This window comes from Crinia signifera, chromosome 3 (assembly GCF_055691185.1).
Source record: "Crinia signifera chromosome 3, ASM5569118v1, whole genome shotgun sequence".
NCBI classification, from domain to species: domain Eukaryota; kingdom Metazoa; phylum Chordata; class Amphibia; order Anura; family Myobatrachidae; genus Crinia; species Crinia signifera.
Genome location: NC_139219.1, coordinates 304497910 through 304521151, shown reverse-complemented (window position 1 = coordinate 304521151; position 23242 = coordinate 304497910). Strand labels below are relative to the sequence as shown.

Genomic DNA, 23242 nt, shown 5'->3' with positions numbered 1-23242 from the left:
GACAAGAAGTGGAAACACCAATGAAAAGATAATACAGTCCAAATACATGGGAGTTACCACATCCAATGACAGTAACATGGTGGTCCACTGTGAGGGTCACTGATGCCCTCAGGAGCATAAGTGACCCTCCAGCAAACCCGGATATATATAGTGTAGCAAATTAATCAATCAAAATCACCTGTGTGCCCATTGTCTCTGTCAGACACCTGCTTGCATGGTAACACGTAGCCAGCGTGTAGAAGCTAACAGCGTATCCAGGAAGTGATCCGGCGTCTCTTCCGGCCTAGGCTAGTTGCGGCGCCGTCACCAGGGTAACGCTGTGTGGGAGTGTGCAGACATCACAGACAACACGCCGGGTAGGCTGAAGACCCGCCTCGGCGTCAGTGTCCATGGTAACGAGACTCCATGAAACTAATCCAATACTCCAACACACACTCTCTGACGGTGTCCCCGACATTCAGCCAGAAACACCCATCAAAGCGGGTGTCAGATCAGGACGCAAGCCAGATATATAATCCAGCATTCGCCCTGTCTAACACTAGGATCTAAAAGCAGATAATTATTAATGGCTATACAACATGGCACAATGTCTAGAGACGGGCAGGCAGGAGCATAATATCACATACAGTGAAAATCATATAATAGAAAATATAAAGGCAAAACAAAGAACACAAGATATAATCCAGAGTAGGCAAATTAACAGTTATGAATGGCACATATATGGTATAATCCTCAATATGACACATATTATCATAAGAAACAATGAAGAGATTGTTCTTCATTAAGCCCTCTCGGGGACATGCAGTCAAGCAGATTAATCCAATAACATTCTCTATGTAACGAGATTTCTACGATCACCGCCTCTCCTCAGGGGCGGAATATGGTCCACTGGTTGGAAGCGAAAGTCCTTTATAAGGTGTTTACATTTGTGGAAATGTTTGGCAACAGGAGGCGTGCTAGTGTCAATCGAGATCATGGCTTTCTTTATAGAGGATCGATGCATGGCAACTCGTTCTTTCAGTGTCCTTATTGTTTTACCGATGTAAACCAGTTTGCACGGACAGGTAATGGCATATACGACATAACTTGTGTCACAGTTAAGATGATGTCTGATGGGGTATACTTTAGAAGTACGGGGATCTAGGAAGACAGGAGATGTTATTACAAACTGACAAATCACACATTTCGAGCAGCGGAAACTGCCGTTCTTAGGGGCAAGCCATCCAGTGTTTTTGATGGGCAACAAATCAGATTTTGGGACAATATCTTTTACATTGCCACTCTTTTTGTAGCAAAACATAGGTAATTTGTGACAGAATTGTCCCATGGTATCATCTGCCTGAAGTATATGCCAATGTTGATGTATCACATCTCGAATTCTCTTAGAGGCAATGGAGTATGTACTCACAAAGGTTAGCCTTTCAGATTCATTACTCTTAGTGGCAGGTACCAGGGATTGTTCCTGAGACAAATTTACACAGTGTGCAATAGCTCCCTGTATTTCATGTGACATATATCCCCTTTCAATAAATCTTTCCCCCATCTCAGTTAGTGCTGGCATTAATTCACTGTCGTCAGAAGTGATACGTCTCACTCGTAATAATTGTGACAAAGGTAAATCATGTTTAAGTGGCACAGGATGAAAACTGTCTGCCATCAATATGGTATTTTTATCAGTCGGTTTTCTATATATGCGAGTGGATAAGGAACCATTTGTCAACGAAACCCCTACATCAAGAAAGCTGATATACTGATCACTAAAGGCCATAGTAAAGCGTATAGTGGTGTCTAGACCATTCAAGTAGTCCACAAAGAGTGTCAGGAGTTCAGGTCCACCAGTCCACACCATGAAGAGGTCGTCAATGTATCGTACATAAAAAAATACAAAGGATGAAAACTGAGAATTGGACATTATGTGTTGGTTTTCATACATGTGCATGAAAAAATGTTGGACCCCATCGCTGTGCCCTGTAACTGCAAAAAAAATTTACTTTCAAAAAGGAAATAATTTTTGGTTAACACAATCTCCATCAACAATAAAAGAAAATTAACGTTGGGACCTGCATAGTGTGGACTGGTGGAAATCAAACTCCTGACAGCTTCAGGACCCTCCCTGTGGATGATGTTAGTGTATAAACTAGACACGTCTAGTGTTACCAGTAAAGCATTAGTTGGTAGGTTGTCAAGTTTCTTTAATTTCTGTATAAAGTCGGTGGTATCCCGCAAATAAAAGGGAGTATTCTGTACAACCGGTTGGAGCCAGAAATCAATATATTGATATAGGGGCTGACATATAGAGCCACAAGAGGACACTATGGGGCGTCCGGGTTTTTTTACAAGAGTCTTGTGAATTTTAAGTAAAATATACAAGATAGGAATACGGGGGTGATTTTGTGTGAGAAAGAATGCTGTGGCCTCATCTAATCAACCATTATTGAGACCTAGAGTTATTACTGAATCGATTTTTTTTTTTTATAATTGTAGGTTGGATCATATGTTAGGCTTTTGTAGCAAGATCCATCAGCTAATTACCTATTTACCTCAGCGATGTAGTCACTCCTATTGAGAATCACCACACCGCCGCCTTTATCAGCGGGGCGGATGGTGATCTCTGTGTTAATGCTCAAGCTCTTTAATGCTAAATTCTGTTCCTTGGTTAAATTAGAATAAGAGATTTTTTGTTGACTAATGTATTCTAGGGTATCACGTTTAACCAAATTGATAAAAATGTCAATGGACGGGTTAGAGTAAGGGGGTTCAAAGGTACTTTTAACTTTGAAAGGATTCTGTTGTCTAACAGTAGGAGGGTATTTGGAAAAGTAATTTTTCAATTTTAATAACCTATGAAATCTGAAAAGCTCTATCTCGAAATCAAAGGGATGCTGTTTATATGTCCTTACAAAGGATATACCTTTACTGAGTATGTCCAATTCATCATTATTGGGGATATAGTTGGATAAATTAAAAACGATGGTTTCCCTTTGTTTTTGAGCCCTTGTTGTTTTGTGTTTGACTCCACCCCTCCTAACAGTTCTCCTGCTTTTTGGCCTTTGTATTTGGAGCGGGTGACGGTGCACTTTGGAAAAACCCGTTTCCCAGAGTGGTCCGAGTCACTGGCTGAGGTATGGGTTTCTATGACAGAAAAAAACCTTGTCCATACGTCCCATACGCCTACGTCTTGTTCTAAAGTGTTCCCTCCAATTGGGTTTGGACTCATTCCCCTGGACCCAACCGTAGACCCTCATATCTCTATAATCCTACATAATACATGTGGTAGAGAATATAGATTGTAAGCTCCAGGGGCAGGGACTGATGTGAGTGTTGAAATATTCCCTGTACGCTATATAAGAAACTGGTAATAAATAAATATTAGTGTTCATTCTAGCACCCGCCATCTTTGAAAACAATGCAGTTCCTCTTCCCTGCCTAGGGTGTCGCTGTCTGCTGTAGTGCTTCTAGCACAGTGTGGTCTTTATATCGGCACTGATATGCAAACCAGACCTGTGCTAGGAACACCACAGCAGACAGCGACACCCCAGGCAGGGAACAGGAACTGCATTGGTTTTCAAAGATGGCGGGTGCTAGAATGAACACTAAATATATGTTCCTTATTGGATTTTTTGTTTTTTTTTAGGAGGTGCGGGCTGGAAATGTGTTTTTTTTTTTTTTTTTTTAGGAGGGGGGTCTGGAAATGTGTTGCTTTGTCATGAAAGCAGCAGTTATATATGGCGGAGTATTCATTTGCTTATAATCATTTTTTGTGCCTGTTTGCATCTGTTTTTGCAATTTTTTTTTAAGTAGAAAAACACCCAAAGTGATCGGGAAAATGAAATCCGTTATCAAAGATTTTTTTGTTCACCTGACACCGGGTGTCCAACACCTGACACCAGATGTCCAATTAGCTCCCTCGATATGCTGACTATTGAGGCCGTAATTCAATTAGCTTTGGTCATTTACTGCTGCTATTTGAATTTCTCCCCTAATGCGTATAAACGTAGTCACATATACCAATAACTTCCGCATGTTGTCATTGTAAATCCATAAGGTCCTGTGTATAAGAAGTTTTTGAAGTAGTGTGTCACGTTACTGTACCCAAGGTTAACCTGATGTCCTCTGCGCTGAGACGGAAAGAGCGAGAGCGTTGTGTCAACACCGGTGAATATATTGCAGATAAGCAGTCAGTCCGTCGCCGAGCATCATACCTCAGTGATGGTTAAAGTCACCCAATTCAATGAGGTGATCAGCGCTTTGGCTGTTGGGAAACAAATGATGCTTTTGCTAGACAAAAAGAGAACATTGTAATTTTCGTGGCTGAAGAAAAATGCCGTTCTGTAGATTTTTAAGATGAAAGTAATTTTAAGGAAATAAAGATCGCATCTGCATTTCATTCCATCACCCGCTCATAACTAGCACCGTAATGCGGCCGCTCCAGAGTATAATGGCGCTACCGCTGTATATCTATCGTTCCTCGCATCTATGACCTATTGCAGGGGAATTCAATTGTGAAATCAAGCATTGCATAATGGTTCTAGTAAGACAGTCTTATCATAGAAATGCGTGCAGGGAAATGACTCCCCGTAATGACGTTCAGGAAGAAATATAAGGCCGTTTAACAGCATCCAGGCTATGGCTTTCCACGTAACGGTAGATTCCAGCTATTGTACATGGAATATTTAGATATTGTGTCATCGTTTATAATGTCGAGTTTCAAAACTTTTTACTCAGCGATTTATGTTATACTATACTTTTATGCAAGTTTTATTTTAATTTCTTTCTGTCAAGTCAACCATGCCGATAATGAGCACATTCAAGTAGGAACGTAACCCAAGGAACAAGGCGATGTCTGAAAACAGCACAATATAACATTACCGGCCAGAGAATACAGTATAATAATAGGGCGTGAAGTGTAACAATAAAACAGAGATAATGTTATATATATACCACAGGAGGAATAAATAAATCCACAAAATACAATACAAGTTCATGGCAATAGGCAATGTATGCCGGGGGATCAAAGAGTAAAAGGGGTCCTACATTAGAGAGTAATGAGAAGGTCACTGCCGCCATCACATGGTTCATACTATCGGAGTTATTCAATTGTCCCCAGTAAAACAATAAATGAATAAAAAACACCAAAAAGGCTATTTTCATGATTTTTGCCCAAAGTTTCACTTCAAAATATCTAGTTTGTGGGTGAAAACACATACAGTAGGGGTAAAAAAAAAATAAAAATGAAAAGAGGTGATGTTGCCCATAGCAACTAATGAGATTCGGTCTATAATTTTCTAGAAGTTTTAATAAATGTACCTCATAAAGGGCCAGATGCACTAAGCTTCAAAAGTGATAATATGGAGAGTGATAAACAACCAGCCAATCAGCTCCTACCTGCCATGTCACAGACTGTGTTTGAAAAATGTCAGGCAGGAGCTCGTTGGTTGGTTGTTTGTCACTCCCCATTTTATCACTTTTGAAGCTTAGTGCATCTGGCCCAGTATCTGAGATAAGTTCTGTAAAAAAAAAAAAAATGTGGCTGATTATTGTGAATTTTGCTTAACTTGCCTCAAGCAGGCAAAACAAAATCCCAGATAACTGTCTGTATCAGGGACAATTGAAAAGGCCCAGGCAGGTCAATTATCCACATTAAATGACTGCTTTATCAGTAATAGCTGCCAAAGATGTGCACATTCTGTACATGTAAAGTAGAGATGATTTTCTCGGTTCTTATCGCCAAAATTAGCGCAAGTTTGGATTTTTCAGATTGGCTCTCAGCTGTCACATGTTTTTAGGTAGCTAATAAGATCTCACTTTGGGATCCGAGTAAATCCGGTTAAAACCAAAACCGCACATCTGTAGAGTAAAGGCCCACATACACTAGTGCAATTTGGCCTGATTTCACCCGATTCCGACAGATTGGGCCGAGAATTCAGGTGAAATCAGGCCAAATCACATGTGCTTGACATCCGATCTGATGCGCATCTTGCTGCACATAAGGTAAATCGCAAGTGCAGACGTCAGCGGTGCATCGCAGGTGCTTTTCTGTGAACGACATGCCCTATTGCGTAAAGCAGTAGAATCCCTGCATTTCCCTACAAGTCCGATAAGAAAGTAATCAGCCTCCACAGTGATGTCACTGGTATTTGTTGAATTCATAGATAGAGTCACTGGCTGCCACAGTGCTGTGTAGGCGATGACAGCACAGCCAAGCGAACTGTTCCTCCATAAATATATGTATTAGATGGATAATCTGGATCGTACCCAAATCAAATTATACTTTTTTTTTTGTTCTATTTGCCAGAACTCTGAATCCTCCTGGGTTATATATTCACCTTCTTAGTAAGAGAATAATCTCGGCTCATATGTGTTTTTATAGAATTAGATATTTTTGGATTCATGAAATAAAATAGTCTAAACCCGTGTCTGGGCGATGATAATTATAATCTCCTTAATATTGCTGGCTGGGAAACGGCGAGGCTCTGAAATGATATTTCTAAGCTAATTGCAGCAGATCCTGAAAGCTCTGCTGGGCTCTGAGACAGAGGCTTCCACACTTTGCCGTGCAGGTAGATTAATGTACAGATGAGTGACAGCTGATAATGAGCGCGAGCTGGCGGAATAAAATGTGCGACTTCTGGGACATCTGGTGCCTTGTGCGGGTGACGTGCTTTTGTTATGCTAATGAGCTACTGGATAGGGGTATGGCTGATTGGGTCATTGGGTGAAATAGGTCGACATGATTATTGCCTGGTACACACCAGAACGATTGAGATTGTACGATCGTCTTGCGATCTGTCAAAGCACGCGATCTGCTCCCGATCCCGATGGGTACCCAGTTGAAGGGGTCATTTTCAAATCCTACCGGCTGCAGGTAGGATCGTAAAACCGACCAAACGACCTGCGGGGCCGCGCATCTGGTCGGAATCGGCTCGGAGACGGCCCAAAACATGCCCAGTTTACATAAAATCGGTCGAGATTGTATCTAAATTGGGTGTGTTGAGGCCAAATCGATGTGGTGTGTAGCCTACATGAGGTCGACAGGGTTGGAAGGTCGATAGTGAAAAGGTTGACATGAGTTTTTCATGTCTTTGTCCCGAATGTCGACACGGACACCGTCAAAGTGTACCGCGTGCCCTCGCATGGCTCGCTGCACTCGGCACACTATTCTATTCTCCCTCCACTGCCTAGCGGATGGTAGGGTATGAAATACCGCCTGTTGGCACACTCGAAAAAAATGTGAAGAAAACTCATGGCGACCGTACCATTGTTGACCTAATGACTGTGTCGACCTTCTAAACCTGTCAACCTTAGCCACGTTTCTTTCAGGCGTCAACCTAAGGCCTGTTGACCTTCAGTGGTCAACCCAATGTATGTTGACCTTAATAGGGGTCTGCCCTATCCCGTGGCAACATCACAAAATGGACCACTTGGATTTTTGTGTCCTAAAATAAGCTCATCATTGATTTCTAGGACACTTGGAGACTGCACTGATTCATTTGATATGTGACACTTGTGTATCTGAGTGCGACTGAGTCTCAGAGTCTGTATACAAAGTGCTACAATGTAGCAGCCGCAGCTCTTTTCCAATGCGAGATCCACTGTTCTCTGTGTACACAATGGGCCTGATTGTAGTCACTTTGTTTTGTTAATGCGCAATTTCTGCGCATGTGCATGCGTCGGGTGCGAGCAGGCATGGCGATCTGCTAGTTCAACGTGCTTTTTGCATCCACCAGTGTGTGGGGAAGGGGGCGGCATGGGGACGTGCCCATGGGAACGCCCAGCGTTTCATAATAATAATAATAATAATTTTTTGTCACTACAACATTAAAAAAATTTAAATCATGGGTGTTCCTATGAAAACGCTGAGTGTTCCCATGGAAATTAGGCAGTACGCGGCTGCCGGGGGTGGGCAGCTGACATCACCGGTTGTTAGCTGCCCGCCCTGTATTCCCATACAGGGTGCACGCAAAGCTAAGACACCTGAGAGTGTCATAGTCTTGCCTCCTCCTTCCAAGTCATACGATGGTCGGCGATCATCGAATGATTTGACCCTCACAACCAAGGCTGCGAATGGATGTTTATGCAAAACATCAATTCGCAGCCGCGTGGCCAACCCCACAAACGAGGCGGGCGGGGGCGTTAAAAACTGCGAAATTCGCAGCGCTGCGTGTGGACTAGAATAAGGTCCAATATACTATCCCATTAATCAGCAGAGTCTCTTAGTGCACCCTAGCGATATTGCATCGCTATTTCAGGCAAAAAAGACGCCTGATGCTTGTGATGTTCCACGGGACCTGTCAGCTCACACGAGGCATCTCCCGCTGCATGGCGTATTGAGGCTAGATGTATGACGATACATCTGCATTGCAGTCATCTTCAGATTATAAGAACTATTAATAACTCTTCCCAATAGATTACAACCATTCATTCCTGTTGGCGCGATCATATGGGAGACTAGAACGCACCTAGATCAAGCAATCTGACACACAAGACAAGGTTCCAGATGTACACAATTATAGGCACCTTAAAAAAAAGGGTTTTGTAGAGGCGCAAGCGGTGTGCTCCTGTATCTTTACTGTGCCTATGTGTTCCCTGAGAAAGCAGAGACTTGGAAGGGGGGGGGGTACTTTTCTGTGAGCAATGAAAAGTAATAAAATTAGTTCAATTTTATTGAACTAATCAAAATGTATGACTCATTTCTTTTTTTAACTTCTCTGTGAAAGGGATGTGTTATGGATAGCTTCTGTCAGTCAAATAAGCACCATGTCTGAACACAAACTGCTCTGGAATAATATATTTCTATGCTTTGTTCCATGGCTGCCATTGATATCTGTGTGCCCTTTCTTCAGACAGCTCCGTAAATTGTGCAATTCTATTGACATGCTCTCACTGAATATACGAGTGATTACCACCCAGTTACGCCTCTTGGGTGTGTGGCTACACCGGTGAGTTGCAGTTGGCAGGTGTAGTCTTGCCCCCATGACTTTCAGCATGTCCCTGTGATGCGTGGCCACTGTACCTGTACCTTTTCTGTGTTTGTGCATGCCATAGGTGCGCACACGAAAAAATGGCGGGGCCTCCTGTAAGGGATGGTTTCCAGTGTGTTCACCATGGTTGGTTACCGTTCATGGAACAACTGCCAAGTGATCGTCAATGGTTGGATGCATGCATTGGATGACCGTCTATGGTTCCACCAACCAGTGGTCATCTCAAGGGTTTGTTGTATCAAGTTTTTTTAACAAGTACAGGAGGGAGATATACAGTACTTTAAAGGATAAAAAGTAGTATTATAACATGGGGATATACAGATTTAGCGCCCCCTCATGCTTGCTAGAGCTGGCAATAGAATCACCTAGTTGGTGTACAGCTGTAGTCATTACTAACTGTCACATTCCCCAGATCCCCTAGCTGGGACACAGCTGTAGTCATTACTGTCACATTCCCCAGATCACCTAGCTGGTGCAGAGCTGTAGTCATTACTAACTGTCACATTCCCCAGATCACCTAGCTGGTGCAGAGCTGTAGTCATTACTAACTGTCACATTCCCCAGATCACCTAGCTGGTGCACAGCTGTAGTCATTACTAACTGTCACATTTTCAAACCTGCTGCATTCATTCCTACTATAGATCCACAGGTTGCCTGACACACATATGAACTATTGGTAGATCTTAAGGACAGGTGTGGCCACCCCTGTGGTATACTGTATAGCGCCTCGCAGTTTCCTAACATGGGGGAAAACTCTGTTAATATGAAGGTTACAGTTTCTTCTTTCCTTTATAGTACATACTGTTTAAAGCTCTTCTTTCCTTTGGAGAGGGAGGGCTCCTGGCTACGGGCACGACACCATCTCTCACCGATGGGGATTGCTGCTTGTATCACGGTGACAGCCGGTTCATCACGGTAAATCTGCAGTAAATGGAACATTGGATACCGAGTGATGTAGCTAGCCTATGACTGAGTGCCATCGGAGTTCTATTGTGTACAGCATCCATCATGCACTTTTCTTTTACAGCATTATATGAAATGGATTTAAGGACTAAGCTGTGATTTTTCGCACTCTCTAGGTGGAAGCGGCTGACATTGAGAATGAAGAGAAAAGATACTCGCTCTTTGTAGAGCTGCTGGGGATCAGTCACGCGCGGCCAGAATTCCAGCACTTAGTGTTACTTCTACAAGCCTGGCCTCCAATGAAAGGTGTAATGTAAGTAATGGCCCTCATACCAAGGTTCTATGTTCTGTTCCCTTCCTTTCTCCTCCACACATTGCACCATTATTACTGCATTGTACAAGCAGCATTGTGTATGTCCTATACTGTAACACTAACTCTAATTATACTGCTCTGTTCCTATAATAAAGTTATGATTTGTACTACGGGCAGGTTAAACGTGTTACATATTGATTATGGAAACTGTATATAAAAGGAGTACTCTCATTTCCATATTGCCCTGTGTATGTACTACAGTATACGAATATCCCTATTGCAGTAATAATTTTAGGTTCTTTAACCCCTCCGCTGCTGAGGGTTTTCTCTCCCTTTTGCTGGGTACACATTTGGCAATATATCGTTAACGATATATAGTACAAATCGTCCAGTGTGTACGCTTAATGTCGTCAATGATGCGCACTCCTACTCCTTGTTAGCAGCACCCCCTCATCATCTGTACGGGTTGGGATCATTTGGTCTACAGCATGATGGTCGACAGTCATTAGGTCGACGTGGGAAAAGGTAGACATGGTTCTAGGTCGAAAGATCATTCGTTCGACAGGTCATTAGTTCGACTATGTCGACAGCGAAAAAGGTCAACATGGAGTTTTTCACAGTTTTTTTTTACCTGAATGTCAACACAGTCGACATGGACACAGTTTAAAGTGCACCGCTGCGCTCGCGATTCTTCCGCCATGCCCTAGTGGATGGTAGGGAACGAAATACCGCCTCTCGGCTCAAAAAACAGTGAAAAACCCCATGTCGATCTTTTGACTGTTGAACTAACGACCTGTCGACCTAGAACCAAGTCGACCTTTTCCTATGTCGACCTAGATTCATGTCGACCTAGACCATGTCAACCTTTCCCCATGTCGACCTAATGGTGTCGACCTAATGACTGTCTACCATCATGCTGTAGACCAAATGACCGCATCCCATCTGTACATGCAGCTCAATCTTGACTATCAGGGGCTGAAGTAACTGACGAAGAAATTGTTGTATGCGCTATATCGTGTCTCTTCCGCGGAACCGCCGATTAATACCACTTTTACACCCAAATCCCGTATCCGACCTGGCATTTGGAACATGGATCCAAGCCAATGTCGGATCCGGGATTCGCATTGTTTACACTGCGGCGGTGCTTGGAGATAACATCATCTCCAAGCGTCGGGACTGCCGATTGCTGGGCCCTGGACTGCCATGCTGGGGGCAAGCCCAGCACCAAGGTAAGCTGCTGGGCTGCCCCCAGCCCCCGTGCACCCAAAGCCCCCCGTTCGCAAGGTGAGTGTATGCAGCACACAGGCATCCACTCACCTCCTCCACTGCTGTCTGCAGAGTACAGCAGCGGAGGCTGTGCGCGCCCCCCCGCCCAACCTCCATCCTGACCACAGGACGCTGCGGTCCAGAGTTTGAACTTCCCCCATTGCTGTAAACAGGAGTCAGATGACCCAGCATACTGTTTGCCCTCTACCCAGGTCCTGCCTGTGTTCTATCCTGGTCAGGACCTGGGTAGAAGTCCCATGTAAAGGGACACTGGTTAACCCCTTTTACATCGCCGCTGACCCGGGTCCAGGAGAGACAAACCCAGGTTTTTGTGGCGGTGTAAAAGGGGTATTAGTTAACAATAGGTTCCAATCGCCCTCTCACCCGTATATGTATTTGGATGAACAGGCTACCTTACACATTTAGTAATAACCATTTGTATAATAAAGCATTTGTATAGTGAGTTTCTTCCTCCGCGTTCTCTACCAAACAACAGCGCTGAGAATATTTCCTATAACGGCTACAACATATTTCTATTGGACCATTCTGTACAATGTGCAGAGCAGACTCATTTTCCAGTCCCTCCTCCTCCTGTCCCTAATTACTGGTTAGATACACTCTTTAGCCGGCTGTTTATGGCATGCTCCTGTACGGTCAGGCCTCCAGCTTCAGGGACTGTTTGCAGTTCTGCTCCCTCTCCGCTACCGCATTATCTGCCAGACATCCTGCAAATTAATGACAGGGCATTAAAAGGTGCTTACTCTCACTTCCCCTGAATACATAAACTCTGAAGGCGAGTGTAACTAACAGCGGTTGGATAAACTATACGGATTATTTTGGCAGAATAAATCCTCTGTATCTATTTAACTAGTCTACAAGAGCCGAGTAATCCTTTACGTGCATCTATTATATGTTATTACTAACAACAGGGAGTGGGGCAGCAGTGGTCATCTGATGAGTTAGGTGCACCCTTTATTACCACAGGCTGCCTTATATGCAGTGCTACCAGTTATCACTCATTTACTACAGAACCAGCTCTGGTTACCTCCTCTCTCTTCTATAGCCAGGATCTCACCCCTTTGCACTGTCAGACTCTCCTCCAGTAGTCACACCTTCAGACAAGCCCGCATCACTCACCTATGAGCTAGTAATGGTCATCACCATTCAAAATCATTGATGGTCTATGACCAATGTTGAATACGTTTGGCATCGATGGGAAAGACCCAGATGGTTTCTCACCATTAATGATGCACAAGAAACCAATTTTTTTTTTAAACTGCTGGGACATGAAGCTTAGCTCCACCCCCCAAAACTCCCATGAAGCCCCACCCATGGGCTCTAATTGGTCTACGACATATTGAATTAGAATGCAGAGGGGGACCATCAGTGGGTGAAACCGTCAGTGGTTCCATTGCAGATGGTTTCACACCATAGAGGTTACCTATCAAATGTACCATTGATGAGCAATCGACCCATGGCCATCCCTACTATGAGCCCTCTTAGAAACATAGAATGTGACGGCAGATAAGAACCACTTGGCCCATCTAGTCTGCCCCTTTTTTTTTAAACATGTTACCTCAAACCATATATGATCCTTATTTCTTTGTAAGGATATCAATATGCCTATCCCAAGCATGTTTATATTGTACTACTGTATTTGCCTCTACCACCTCTGATGGGAGGCTATTCCACTTATCCACTACTCTTTCTGTGAAGTAATTCTTCCTCAGATTTCCCCTGAATCTTCCTCCCTCTAGTTTCAGTGCATGTCCTCGTGTTCTGTTGCTCCTCTTCCTGTGAAGAATGTCTCCCACCTGTACCTTGTTAAAACCCTTGATATATGTGAAAGTTTCTATCATGTCCCCCCTTTCCCTTCTCTGCTCTAAACTATACATATTAAGATCTTTTAGTCTTTCCTGGTAAGTTTTGTGATGTAGGCCATGCACCATTTTAGTTGCCCTTCTTTGTACAGTCTCTAATGTATTTACATCCTTCTGGAGATATGGCCTCCAGAACTGAACACAATACTCTAGATGAGGCCGTACCAATGACCTATACAGTGGCATTATTACTTCTTTCTTTCTACTGCTGATTCCAGCTACTCTGTCTTGATACTGTAACTTATCGATCAGCCTCTCTGACCACCTGCTCTCCATCCCTGTTCTCCTTCCTGATTATAGCCCTCCCACGCTAATGCCTCTTCCTCGCACCATTCACAACAGCAGTGCGCCTTGTTCTCTTGCCCCCCTTTTCCCCACTGGCATCTGGGTACAAGTTCACTGAGTGCTGATTAACACCCACAGCCCCCTGGCCCATTGGTCAAGTATGGAGGAAGTGGGCCTTACTCTGATTTGTGTTCATTATTATCCCTGTATACTGATGTTTGTGCTTTTGAATCTATGTGTATCTCTGCAGGCACCTGTGACATCATGTAAGTGAATAATAATTCAAGACTCTATTGGGTAATTTTACTAGGAAGGGAGTTCTATTGAAGATAGGATATTGCCTGTAGCAACCAATCAGATTCTGTCAATTCTCTTCCAAAAGGTGCTTAATAAATAAATAAGTAGAATCTGATCCGGTCTTCAATAGAAGTAAATTTACCCCAATGTTTTTTATTAGGTGTTCTTATCTGTTACACAAATTGGGCATTGTTCCATGTTCTACGTCTTTGGATTTTATTTCAGAATTCTGAAAACGTTCGTCAAAAATGACGGGTGAGGTGTTTTGGGATAACAGACAGACGAGGCGTCCGTCCCCCTCGCCTACGGCTGCAGAAAGAATAGGCGGATCGTTAAGGGGTTAACGTTTTCAGCAACCATTGACTGGATGAGCCGTGCGCTAGAGGTTGTGTTCTTTTACTGTTCAGCGGAACAGTCGGTGATTTAGATCTAGCCTCTCTGCCTGCACTTTCCACCATCAGCAATCATTCAGCCTTTTATCTATGCTTCAAGGTGAGCATCGGAATTAACTTTTTTTTTTTTTATGGGCTACTCAGCACGGAGTGTCATTCTTCACTTGTCATCTGTAGGGTAGAAGCTAGTTACTAACTCGTGTCTCTAAAAACTTTCTCCGTGCCATTGATCTCCGCTCTGTTTGAACTACGGAGATAGACTCCCTGTAGGGATTATAAACGCTTATTCACCGTTCGTGTTAAGGGGCAGTTTCTCTAAAAAAAAAAACTAATTACTGTGTATTGTGGCCCTTTGAGCACCGGACCCGAACCGTCCAGAGAAAAAATCCCTCCCAAGCAGGGCTGACTCTTAGCCTGTTCTCTGGCTGCGTGACATTAAATGAATACAATTCTGGGTTTTCTATGAACTGCTTCAGAGCAGCGTTTAATGTATAGAAGTATTTTCCATATAAAATACAATGCAGCAGAGGATCAGATGTAGCACTATCACCTTCCACTGGCTTCCTTACAACCCTCCTCATCTGTAAGACACTGGGTAGGAATGCTGGTTATCGCATGGAAAATCCTTGCTGGCTTCCCTTGATTTAGCACAGTGCGCGGTGCATCATCGCGTCTTGAAGTTTTCATTCATTAGTGTAATATGTTCTTAAATGAGCGCTCCCACTAGATTCCGTCTCACCATGCGTTAATTCCTGGGAATTTTTCAGGCAGCATTCCATTTCATCTGGAGAAAGGAAAAGGAAAACACATTGCTCTCAGGTCTATTTACTTATTATAGTTCATTTATATCAAAGTGTGAAACGCGTAGTAACCGACTCCTGGTCTGCAGTGCAGGAGATGTACTGCGGCTAAGTGGGCGGCGCAACCCTATCTTGCCACCCCCATCTTACATTATACTGCATTCACTAGCATTGAGGAAACCACAACACATTTCAGCACGAAACGCGTCACCAGTCACCCGCGTCATCCTTGCTAGGCATTTGTAGATAGGCATATTGTGGGCTGAAGTAATATTCTTAAGGGGCCCTATTAATTATCTAGAATGTGATCTGTTTGTATGGAAGGTGATCAAATTATTATTACAGTTACTGTACATCGCCATACATTGGGCAGAAGTATGTGATTGGAGCACTGGAACTAACATCGGTGGTGGCAAACCGTTGGTTTTCGGCAGTCATGTCTACTGCATTGGTACTAATCCGCTATCAAATCCTGTGAATTGTCGGAAAATCACCACAAAAAAAACAAACGCAATGGCGGCCGTCTCTGGGTTACACGTGAACAGGATAATTGCTTCTTCAAAGCTTCATATAAAGCTTCATATAATTGTTTATCCTCAGGATAAATGAGGTAAAGATTGTGCAGGCTTTATGCTTGTCCTGTATATTATTTATTTGTAATGTAAAGGTCAGGCGCACGGTGCTTGATGATGGAATTATATCCAGTAATGCAAACGGCTGCTAGATGTACACTGATCAGAAAGCAATAAAGAAGGCAAACAATAAGGGATACATTTGCTAAGCAGCGCTTTGAAACGCCGTTTTGCCTTTGCCAATTTTAGATGCTGGGTTTAAAGGGGTAAGAGGCTTGTTTTACCTTTAATATTATTGCCACTTTAAATGCAGTCCCGCAAACTAATATAGAGGTGGCGGCTTTGTACTAGAGATGTGAGGGTTCCAATCTAGTTGGTTTTACTCAGATCTTTAAAAACGACAGATGAGAGACAGGACAAAGGTAAGCAGTGTTCCCTTATATGCAGAGAGGAGGCAGTCAGAATGTATACAGTGTTGCCTTATATACAGAGAGCATGAAGTCAGGATTTATGTAGTATTCCCTTATACACAGAGGGTAGGCCGGCAGGAGGTCTGCAGTGTTCCCTTATATACAGAGAGGAGGCAGTCAGAAGGTATGCAGTGTTCCCTTATACACAGAGAGGAGGCAGTCAGGAGGTATGCAGTGTTCCCTTATATAAAGAGAGGAGGCAGTCAGGGGGGATGCAGTGTCCCCTTATATACAGAGAGGAGGCAGGCAGGAGGTCTGCAGTGTTCCCTTATACACAGAGGGGAGGTCTGCAGTGTTCCCTTATACACAGAGGGTAGGCAGTCAGGAGGTATGCAGTGTTCCCTTATATACGGAGAGGAGGCAGGCAGGAGGTCTGCAGTGTTCCCTTATACACAGAGGGGAGGCCGTCAGGAGGTCTGCAGTGTTCCCTTATACACAGAGGGTAGGCAGTCAGGAGGTATGCAGTGTTCCCTTATATACAGAGAGGAGGCAGTCAGGGGGGGATGCAGTGTCCCCTTATATACAGAGAGGAGGCAGTCAGGAAGGATGCAGTGTTCCCTTATACACAGAGGGGAGGCCGTCAGGAGGTCTGCAGTGTTCCCTTATACACAGAGGGGAGGCCGTCAGGAGGTATGCAGTGTTCCCTTATATACAGAGAGGAGGCAGTCAGGGGGGATGCAGTGTCCCCTTGTATACAGAGAGGAGGCAGGCAGGAGGTCTGCAGTGTTCCCTTATACACGAAGGGGAGGCAGTCAGGAGGCATGCAGTGTTCCCTTATATACAGAGGGGAGGCAGTCAGGAGGCATGCAGTTCTACCCATATACACAGAGGAGAGGCCGTCAGGAGGTATGCAGTGTTCCCTTATACACAGAGGGGAGGCCGTCAGGAGGTCTGCAGTGTTCCCTTATACACAGAGGAGAGGCCAGCAGGAGGTCTGCAGTGTTCCCTTATACACAGAGGGGAGGCCGTGAGGTCTGCAGTGTTCCCTTATACACAGAGGGGAGGCCGTCAGGTCTGCAGTGTTCCCTTATACACAGAGGAGAGGCCGGCAGGAGGCATGCAGTTCTACCCATATGCACAGAGGGGAGGCCAGCAGGAGGGATGCAGTGTTCCCTTATACACAGAGGGGAGGCCGTCAGGTCTGCAGTGTTCCCTTATACACAGAGGGGAGGCCGTCAGGAGGTCTGCAGTGTTCCCTTATACACAGAGGAGAGGCCGGCAGGAGGCATGCAGTTCTACCCATATGCACAGAGGGGAGGCCAGCAGGAGGTATGCAGTGTTCCCTTAAACACAGAGGGGAGGCCGTCAGGAAGGAATCAGTGTTCCCTTATACACAGAGGAGAGGCCGGCAGGAGGCATGCAGTGGTCCCTTATACACAGGGGGTAGGAAGTCAGGAGGTATGCAGTGTTCCCTTATACACATGGGGTAGGATGTCAGGGGGGATGCAGTGTCCCCTTATATACAGAGAGGAGGCAGGCAGGTGGTCTGCAGTGTTCCCTTATACACAGAGGGGAGGCCGTCAGGAGGTCTGCAGTGTTCCCTTATACACAGAGGGGAGGCCGTCAGGAGGTCTGCAGTGTTCCCTTATACACAGAGGAGAGGCCGGCAGGAGGCATGCAGTTCTACCCATATACACAGAGGGGAGGCCAGCAGGAGGTCTGCAGTGTTCCCTTAAACACAGAGGGGAGGCCGTCAGGAAGGAATCAGTGGTCCCTTATACACAGAGAGGAGACCATCAGGAGAGATGCAGTGGTCCCTTATACACAGAGGGGAGGCCGTCAGGAGTGATGCAGTGTTCCCTTATACACATGGGGTAGGAAGTCAGGAGGTATGCAGTGTTCCCTTATACACAGAGAGGAGGCAGTCAGGAGGGATGCAGTGGTCCCTTATACACAGAGAGGAGGCCGTCAGGAGGTCTGCAGTGTTCCCTTATACACAGAGGAGAGGCCGTCAGGAGGTCTGCGGTGTTCCCTTATTCACAGAGGGGAGGCCGTCAGGGGTGATGCAATGTTCCCTTATACACAGGGGGTAGGAAGTCAGGAGGTATGCAGTGTTCCCTTTATACAGTCTTGAGGGATGCAGTGGTCCCTTATACACAGAGGGGAGGCCGTCAGGAGTGATGCAGTGTTCCCTTATACACAGTGGGTAGGAAGTCAGGAGGTATGCAGTGTTCCCTTATACACAGAGGGGAGGCCATCAGAAGGGAAGCAGTGTTCCCTTATACACAGAGGGGAGGCAGTCAGGAGGTATGCATTGTTCCCTAATACACAGATAGGAGTCAGTGATAAGATATATAGTCAGCCTGGATTAAGCCTTCAGGGGGCCCGAGGTCACTTTATACAGGGGGGCCCCCTCCCACTTGTCATTACTGGCCGCAAACTGCACAGTAGAATATTACCCCGTCAAAACACAGAGTAAAGGCAGTATAAACGATCAATGGGTAACTACAGGGGGGGGGGGGATTAATGTAAACATAAATATACAGTATATATAAAATACCACATGAAAAGCCTGTGCTTGTCCCTCTGTACCTTACTCTGTAGGAGCCCTGATAGGCTCAGTGCTGCCTCTAATTAAAAACCCTCCCATGACGAGGCCGCTGCTGCTCTTGTCCTCCATGAGCCTGAGAAGCATATGATGAGCCCCACCAAGCAGAGCTCAGCACAAGCCTCTAAGGCTCTGACCTCTTGTGCAAAGTCTCATGTCAACTCCCAGTAATGCACCGCACACTTGTGCAGTCAGTGTGCCTTGGCTCCCGATGCTCAGCACCATTAATCATTGTCACATTAGCAGATAGGCAAAGCTGCATCTCTACCCCACTCCCATGCACAAAACCTTTAGATTAAAAAAATAATAATAATAAAACTACATGCCAACCACAGGGGGGACCCAGGGGTACTGAACCCCTGTGCCCCACCCCCTCCCCTTAATCCAGCCCTGTCAGTGATAAGGTATGCATTGTTCCCTTATATGGAGTCAGGCGGGATGCATTGTTCCCATATACACAGAGAGGTGACTTAGATTCATTCTTTACATTTTCTTATTATTTGTATTATTTGTCCAATATTTTATATATAATACTGTATTATTCACTAGGATTCGTCTTCTCCCTCTATCTTACTTTATTTTTCTTTGTACTCACTGCACTCTGATTTATTGTTTAATATACTAATGTAAGTGTTTTGTTCACAAAATAACTCAATAAATATCTAATATTTTATTTCCTTAATTGTTGATGTCTACATGAACTAAAAGAGAGTGCACATGAACACGTGTGACAATGAGTATTAGACAGCTGGCATTAGATAGTGACATGATAGATGTATCTTAAATGGTCCTATTGACATATCTTTAATGTTCTTTTATCTCCCATGTCTGAATGGAACACGGTTACTTGCGCACTGCCTACGCCATTTTCATTCTGTGGCCATAAAGGAAATGAGTCTGTCTTAATATAGATCACAGAACTGTTTTACAATGATTCACTGTAATTCCTCTTATTGCATCGACTTGGGTATTAAACTAATTAATCTAAACCTTCAAAATACTGTACCCCACGTGTTTGGTAACGTAAGTCAGTATCCTACACTACGCAGGCAGAAATGACTAGGAACGTGTTCATCTAAAGAGTATGGAAACATCGTAACCCTGATTACTCGGGATCTACAGTACCTGTCTCATGAAACATCCGTGCCTTCTACATGTGCTCTGGGTTTGTGCAGATACAGTACTGCAGGGAAAATAGTAATTAGAACAATGAAGACACCTAGGGGGAAATTTAATAGGATGAGAGATTCAGAAAGTGAGAGAATTGGTAAGAAATCTCCATTTTTTTTAAAGCAGCAATCATCTACACTTCAAAACCAGTTTGATTGTGCAGTGTAAATGATTGCCGCTTTAAAAAAAAAAAAAAACTGGAGTTTTCTTACCAAATCCCTCACTTTGTGAATCTTTCATCCTATTAATTTTCAGGTGGTGGAACTCATTTCCTCTGCCTCCCCCCCCCCCCCCTCCCCCAATTAGGCAGAGCCAGTGCCTGTGGTAGGGTTTTTGGCACCCCCTCTGCAAACTATAATGTTTTTCTGTTAGAATTACTGTGCAGGGACAAGGTGGAGGTTGAACGACAGTACTTCCATCTATTCATTACAGTCCCCCCCCCCAAGGTATAGGACAGGTATATTGGGGTGCTTTATGAATGGGATAAGTGCTTTTAGGCTTGCAGTTGGGAGTAATTGGTTGTTTTTGCAAGCATGATGAAGGTGACATTAATTGACACAAATATATTCCTACGGTATACCCATTTATATACCCCAAATTTTATGAGCGCATTTATTTTATAAAAAAAGTCTTTATATTTTTTAACTTGAATTAAAAAAAAAATGCATATTGCATCCATTTAATACATGTTTTAGTCATACAATCTTTTTATAATATACTTCTTGCTGCTACTTGCTGCTATCCTATGTTACTTTGCCACTTTTTGGGGGTACAGAATGATTCCCCGATAACATATAGCAGGTCATCCGCTTTATGATTCTCTAATAGGATAGGTCAGAAAATGGCAGTGTCCATTCCCATGATCAGTGGGGTTTTTAAGGGATACATGTGATAACTTTGCGTTATCGTGGCTAATAGAAGTGGCTAATAGAACATACTTACCTACTTTTTGGCTGACCTTTTCCAGGAGAGGACAGCCAGCTCAGGGGGGGTGCCAGGAGTGAAAAGGGGTGGGACTGGGGGCATAGCCACATGATTGTTTACTTTTTTGGGGGTGTGACCCGAGCGATCACAACGTTTTAGCCACGGCCCCCAACATGCAATGCCGTTTTTAAGGCACGCTGCAGGGGGCGGAGCTAAAACGGCACAATTCACGTCATTTGACCCGCTGGGGTCAGGGGAGTTGGCGTATTTCCAGGAGAGGGACCCAAATTCCAGGAGGGTATGCGACCCTGTAATAAGATAGATGTCATAATGTTAAAAGTAAAACTTTTACATTATTCTGCTTGGCACGCGTACATTTGCTGCGTAGCGAGCACCTTCCCGCCGCCGGTCGCCCTAGCGGCAGCCCGATTCACTTCACTGCCGTGCGAGGGGATGTGTTCGCCGACCATTGAAAGATTTCTCCTGCCTTCATAAATAAATGTCAGTTTAACCTGACTTATTTCCTATGCAGATCGGGGAGTTGGGAAGTCTTCGCGGGCTCTGATGTCATGTGACATCAGCCACCCGCCCCGAGTAGGCTCCCAGTGGAACACCCAGCATTTTCATTGGGACAGCCATAAAAGGTGGGCGTTCCCCTGCTCTGGGCAGACTCCCTCCTCTAACCGTGTGAACGCCTTGCTGAGTATGATGCTTGCCGAAGACTCTCGCACTGGGGATCTGCACATGTGCGAATATGCGCATGCAAAAAAAAGGGCTTTTTTCCAATCGCACAGGTGAGGATATCTGTGTATGTGATATAACCCTTTTATATAATGATGAGACTTTAAATAAGTCTTTATTTTAGGGTGTGCTGCCACTAGAACAGAAGATTAGATACAGTTTTTGAGAAAGAGAAGGCTGTCATTAGTGTGGCGCACTGGTAAAGAGAGGTGGTTTTAATAAAAATTAACTTTTAATTATTACATCTTAAAATGGCGATATATAAAACACATAACATACATGGGTAAAGTTTTGACAAGGTAAAGATAAAAAAGGAATGAATCCTTGCTTAGTGTGTTTCGATATCCCTTAATGAAAGTTATGGACAGTGGTTGTATCAGTGCCACACTTGATGGGTGCACTGATCACTGCCTTCAATAATATCACACTTGTGATAATATACTTGTGATATTATTGAAGGCAGTGATCAGTGCACCCATCAAGTGTGACACTGATACAACCACTGTCCATAACTTTCATTAAGGGATATCGAAACACACTAAGCAAGGATTCATTCCTTTTTTATCTTTACCTTGTCAAAACTTTACCCATGTATGTTATGTGTTTTATATATCGCCATTTTAAGATGTAATAATTAAAAGTTAATTTTTATTAAAACCACCTCTCTTTACCAGTGCGCCACACTAATGACAGCCTTCTCTTTCTCAAAAACCGAATATGCGCATTTACAGACCCCCACACCATAGGAACAGGCCCGAATTGGGCCCTGTCCGATCTAAGTTGGATCACCCCCTAAGTTGTTATTTCTGTGACAAATGCAATAATAACGTCTGCCTTCTGTCTTATTTCTGCCTGTCATACTTTCTCTGTACACACACAGACACACACACACACATATACAGTACTCACAATTATTTTTATATTTAATTTCTTTAGAAAATGTGCAGCCGGCCTTTAAATGGATTTCTGTAATTGGCAACTGCAGCGCATATTTTACAATCACCTGCTGGCAGACCAGACATACCATGAAGACTTTGGGAATACCTTAATGCATGAATTGGATTTTAATCCCATTGTCATCTCGAATGTTGGCGTTTAAAAGAAATTGTTTAATTATTAATGCAGCGCTAAAACAGGCAACTGTTTCCGTGAGATACTGAAGTCGAACTTTTTTCAGTTGGTAGAATAACTTTTTGTTTGCACACTATAGAACTTCAGCAATACGCGGTGTGCTGCGCTAGTGTTCTTTATTCAGGCTAGCCGCGTCGGTAATTGCCACTTTGTCTTGTCTATGCAGATGGTACATCATGGAATAAGCACTTTCCATCCTATCATCCCTTAGCCAGGAACATCTTGCTGATAGGCCTCTTCAATATGCGTTGTTAACAGCTCTGCCTTGATTGCACACATTAATTAATTGATTACAAATTGTTGCACTTGTTAATATAAACAATACCACAGTAAACGGTAGAAATCAACAAAACATGTATTTGACGTGAATTCATTAAATTAGCCTAAGTGCACTCATCACACACATTGTGATGCTTGCAAAGTTCATTTCTACTAACGATTCCAAAATTGATGGTGCCGGCATACGTTCGAGAATGGGTACACTGTACGCAAGTCTTTATATGGCTTATATTACTAAAGAGGAACCACTCTACCGATGTAGGGTGTATCTAACCAACAAAAAGACTCCA

General features: G+C 44.0%; 1 protein-coding gene across 1 annotated transcript in view; it reads left to right on the top strand.

The window, feature by feature from the left end:
- NBAS (NBAS subunit of NRZ tethering complex) overlaps positions 1 to 23242 on the top strand; it is a 540465-nt gene that overhangs the window by 450866 nt on the left and 66357 nt on the right. The window contains exon 49 of the mRNA XM_083178566.1: positions 10061 to 10197. Within this exon, the coding sequence (XP_083034692.1) occupies positions 10061 to 10197 (137 nt within the window). The remainder of the gene's footprint in view (positions 1 to 10060; positions 10198 to 23242) is intronic.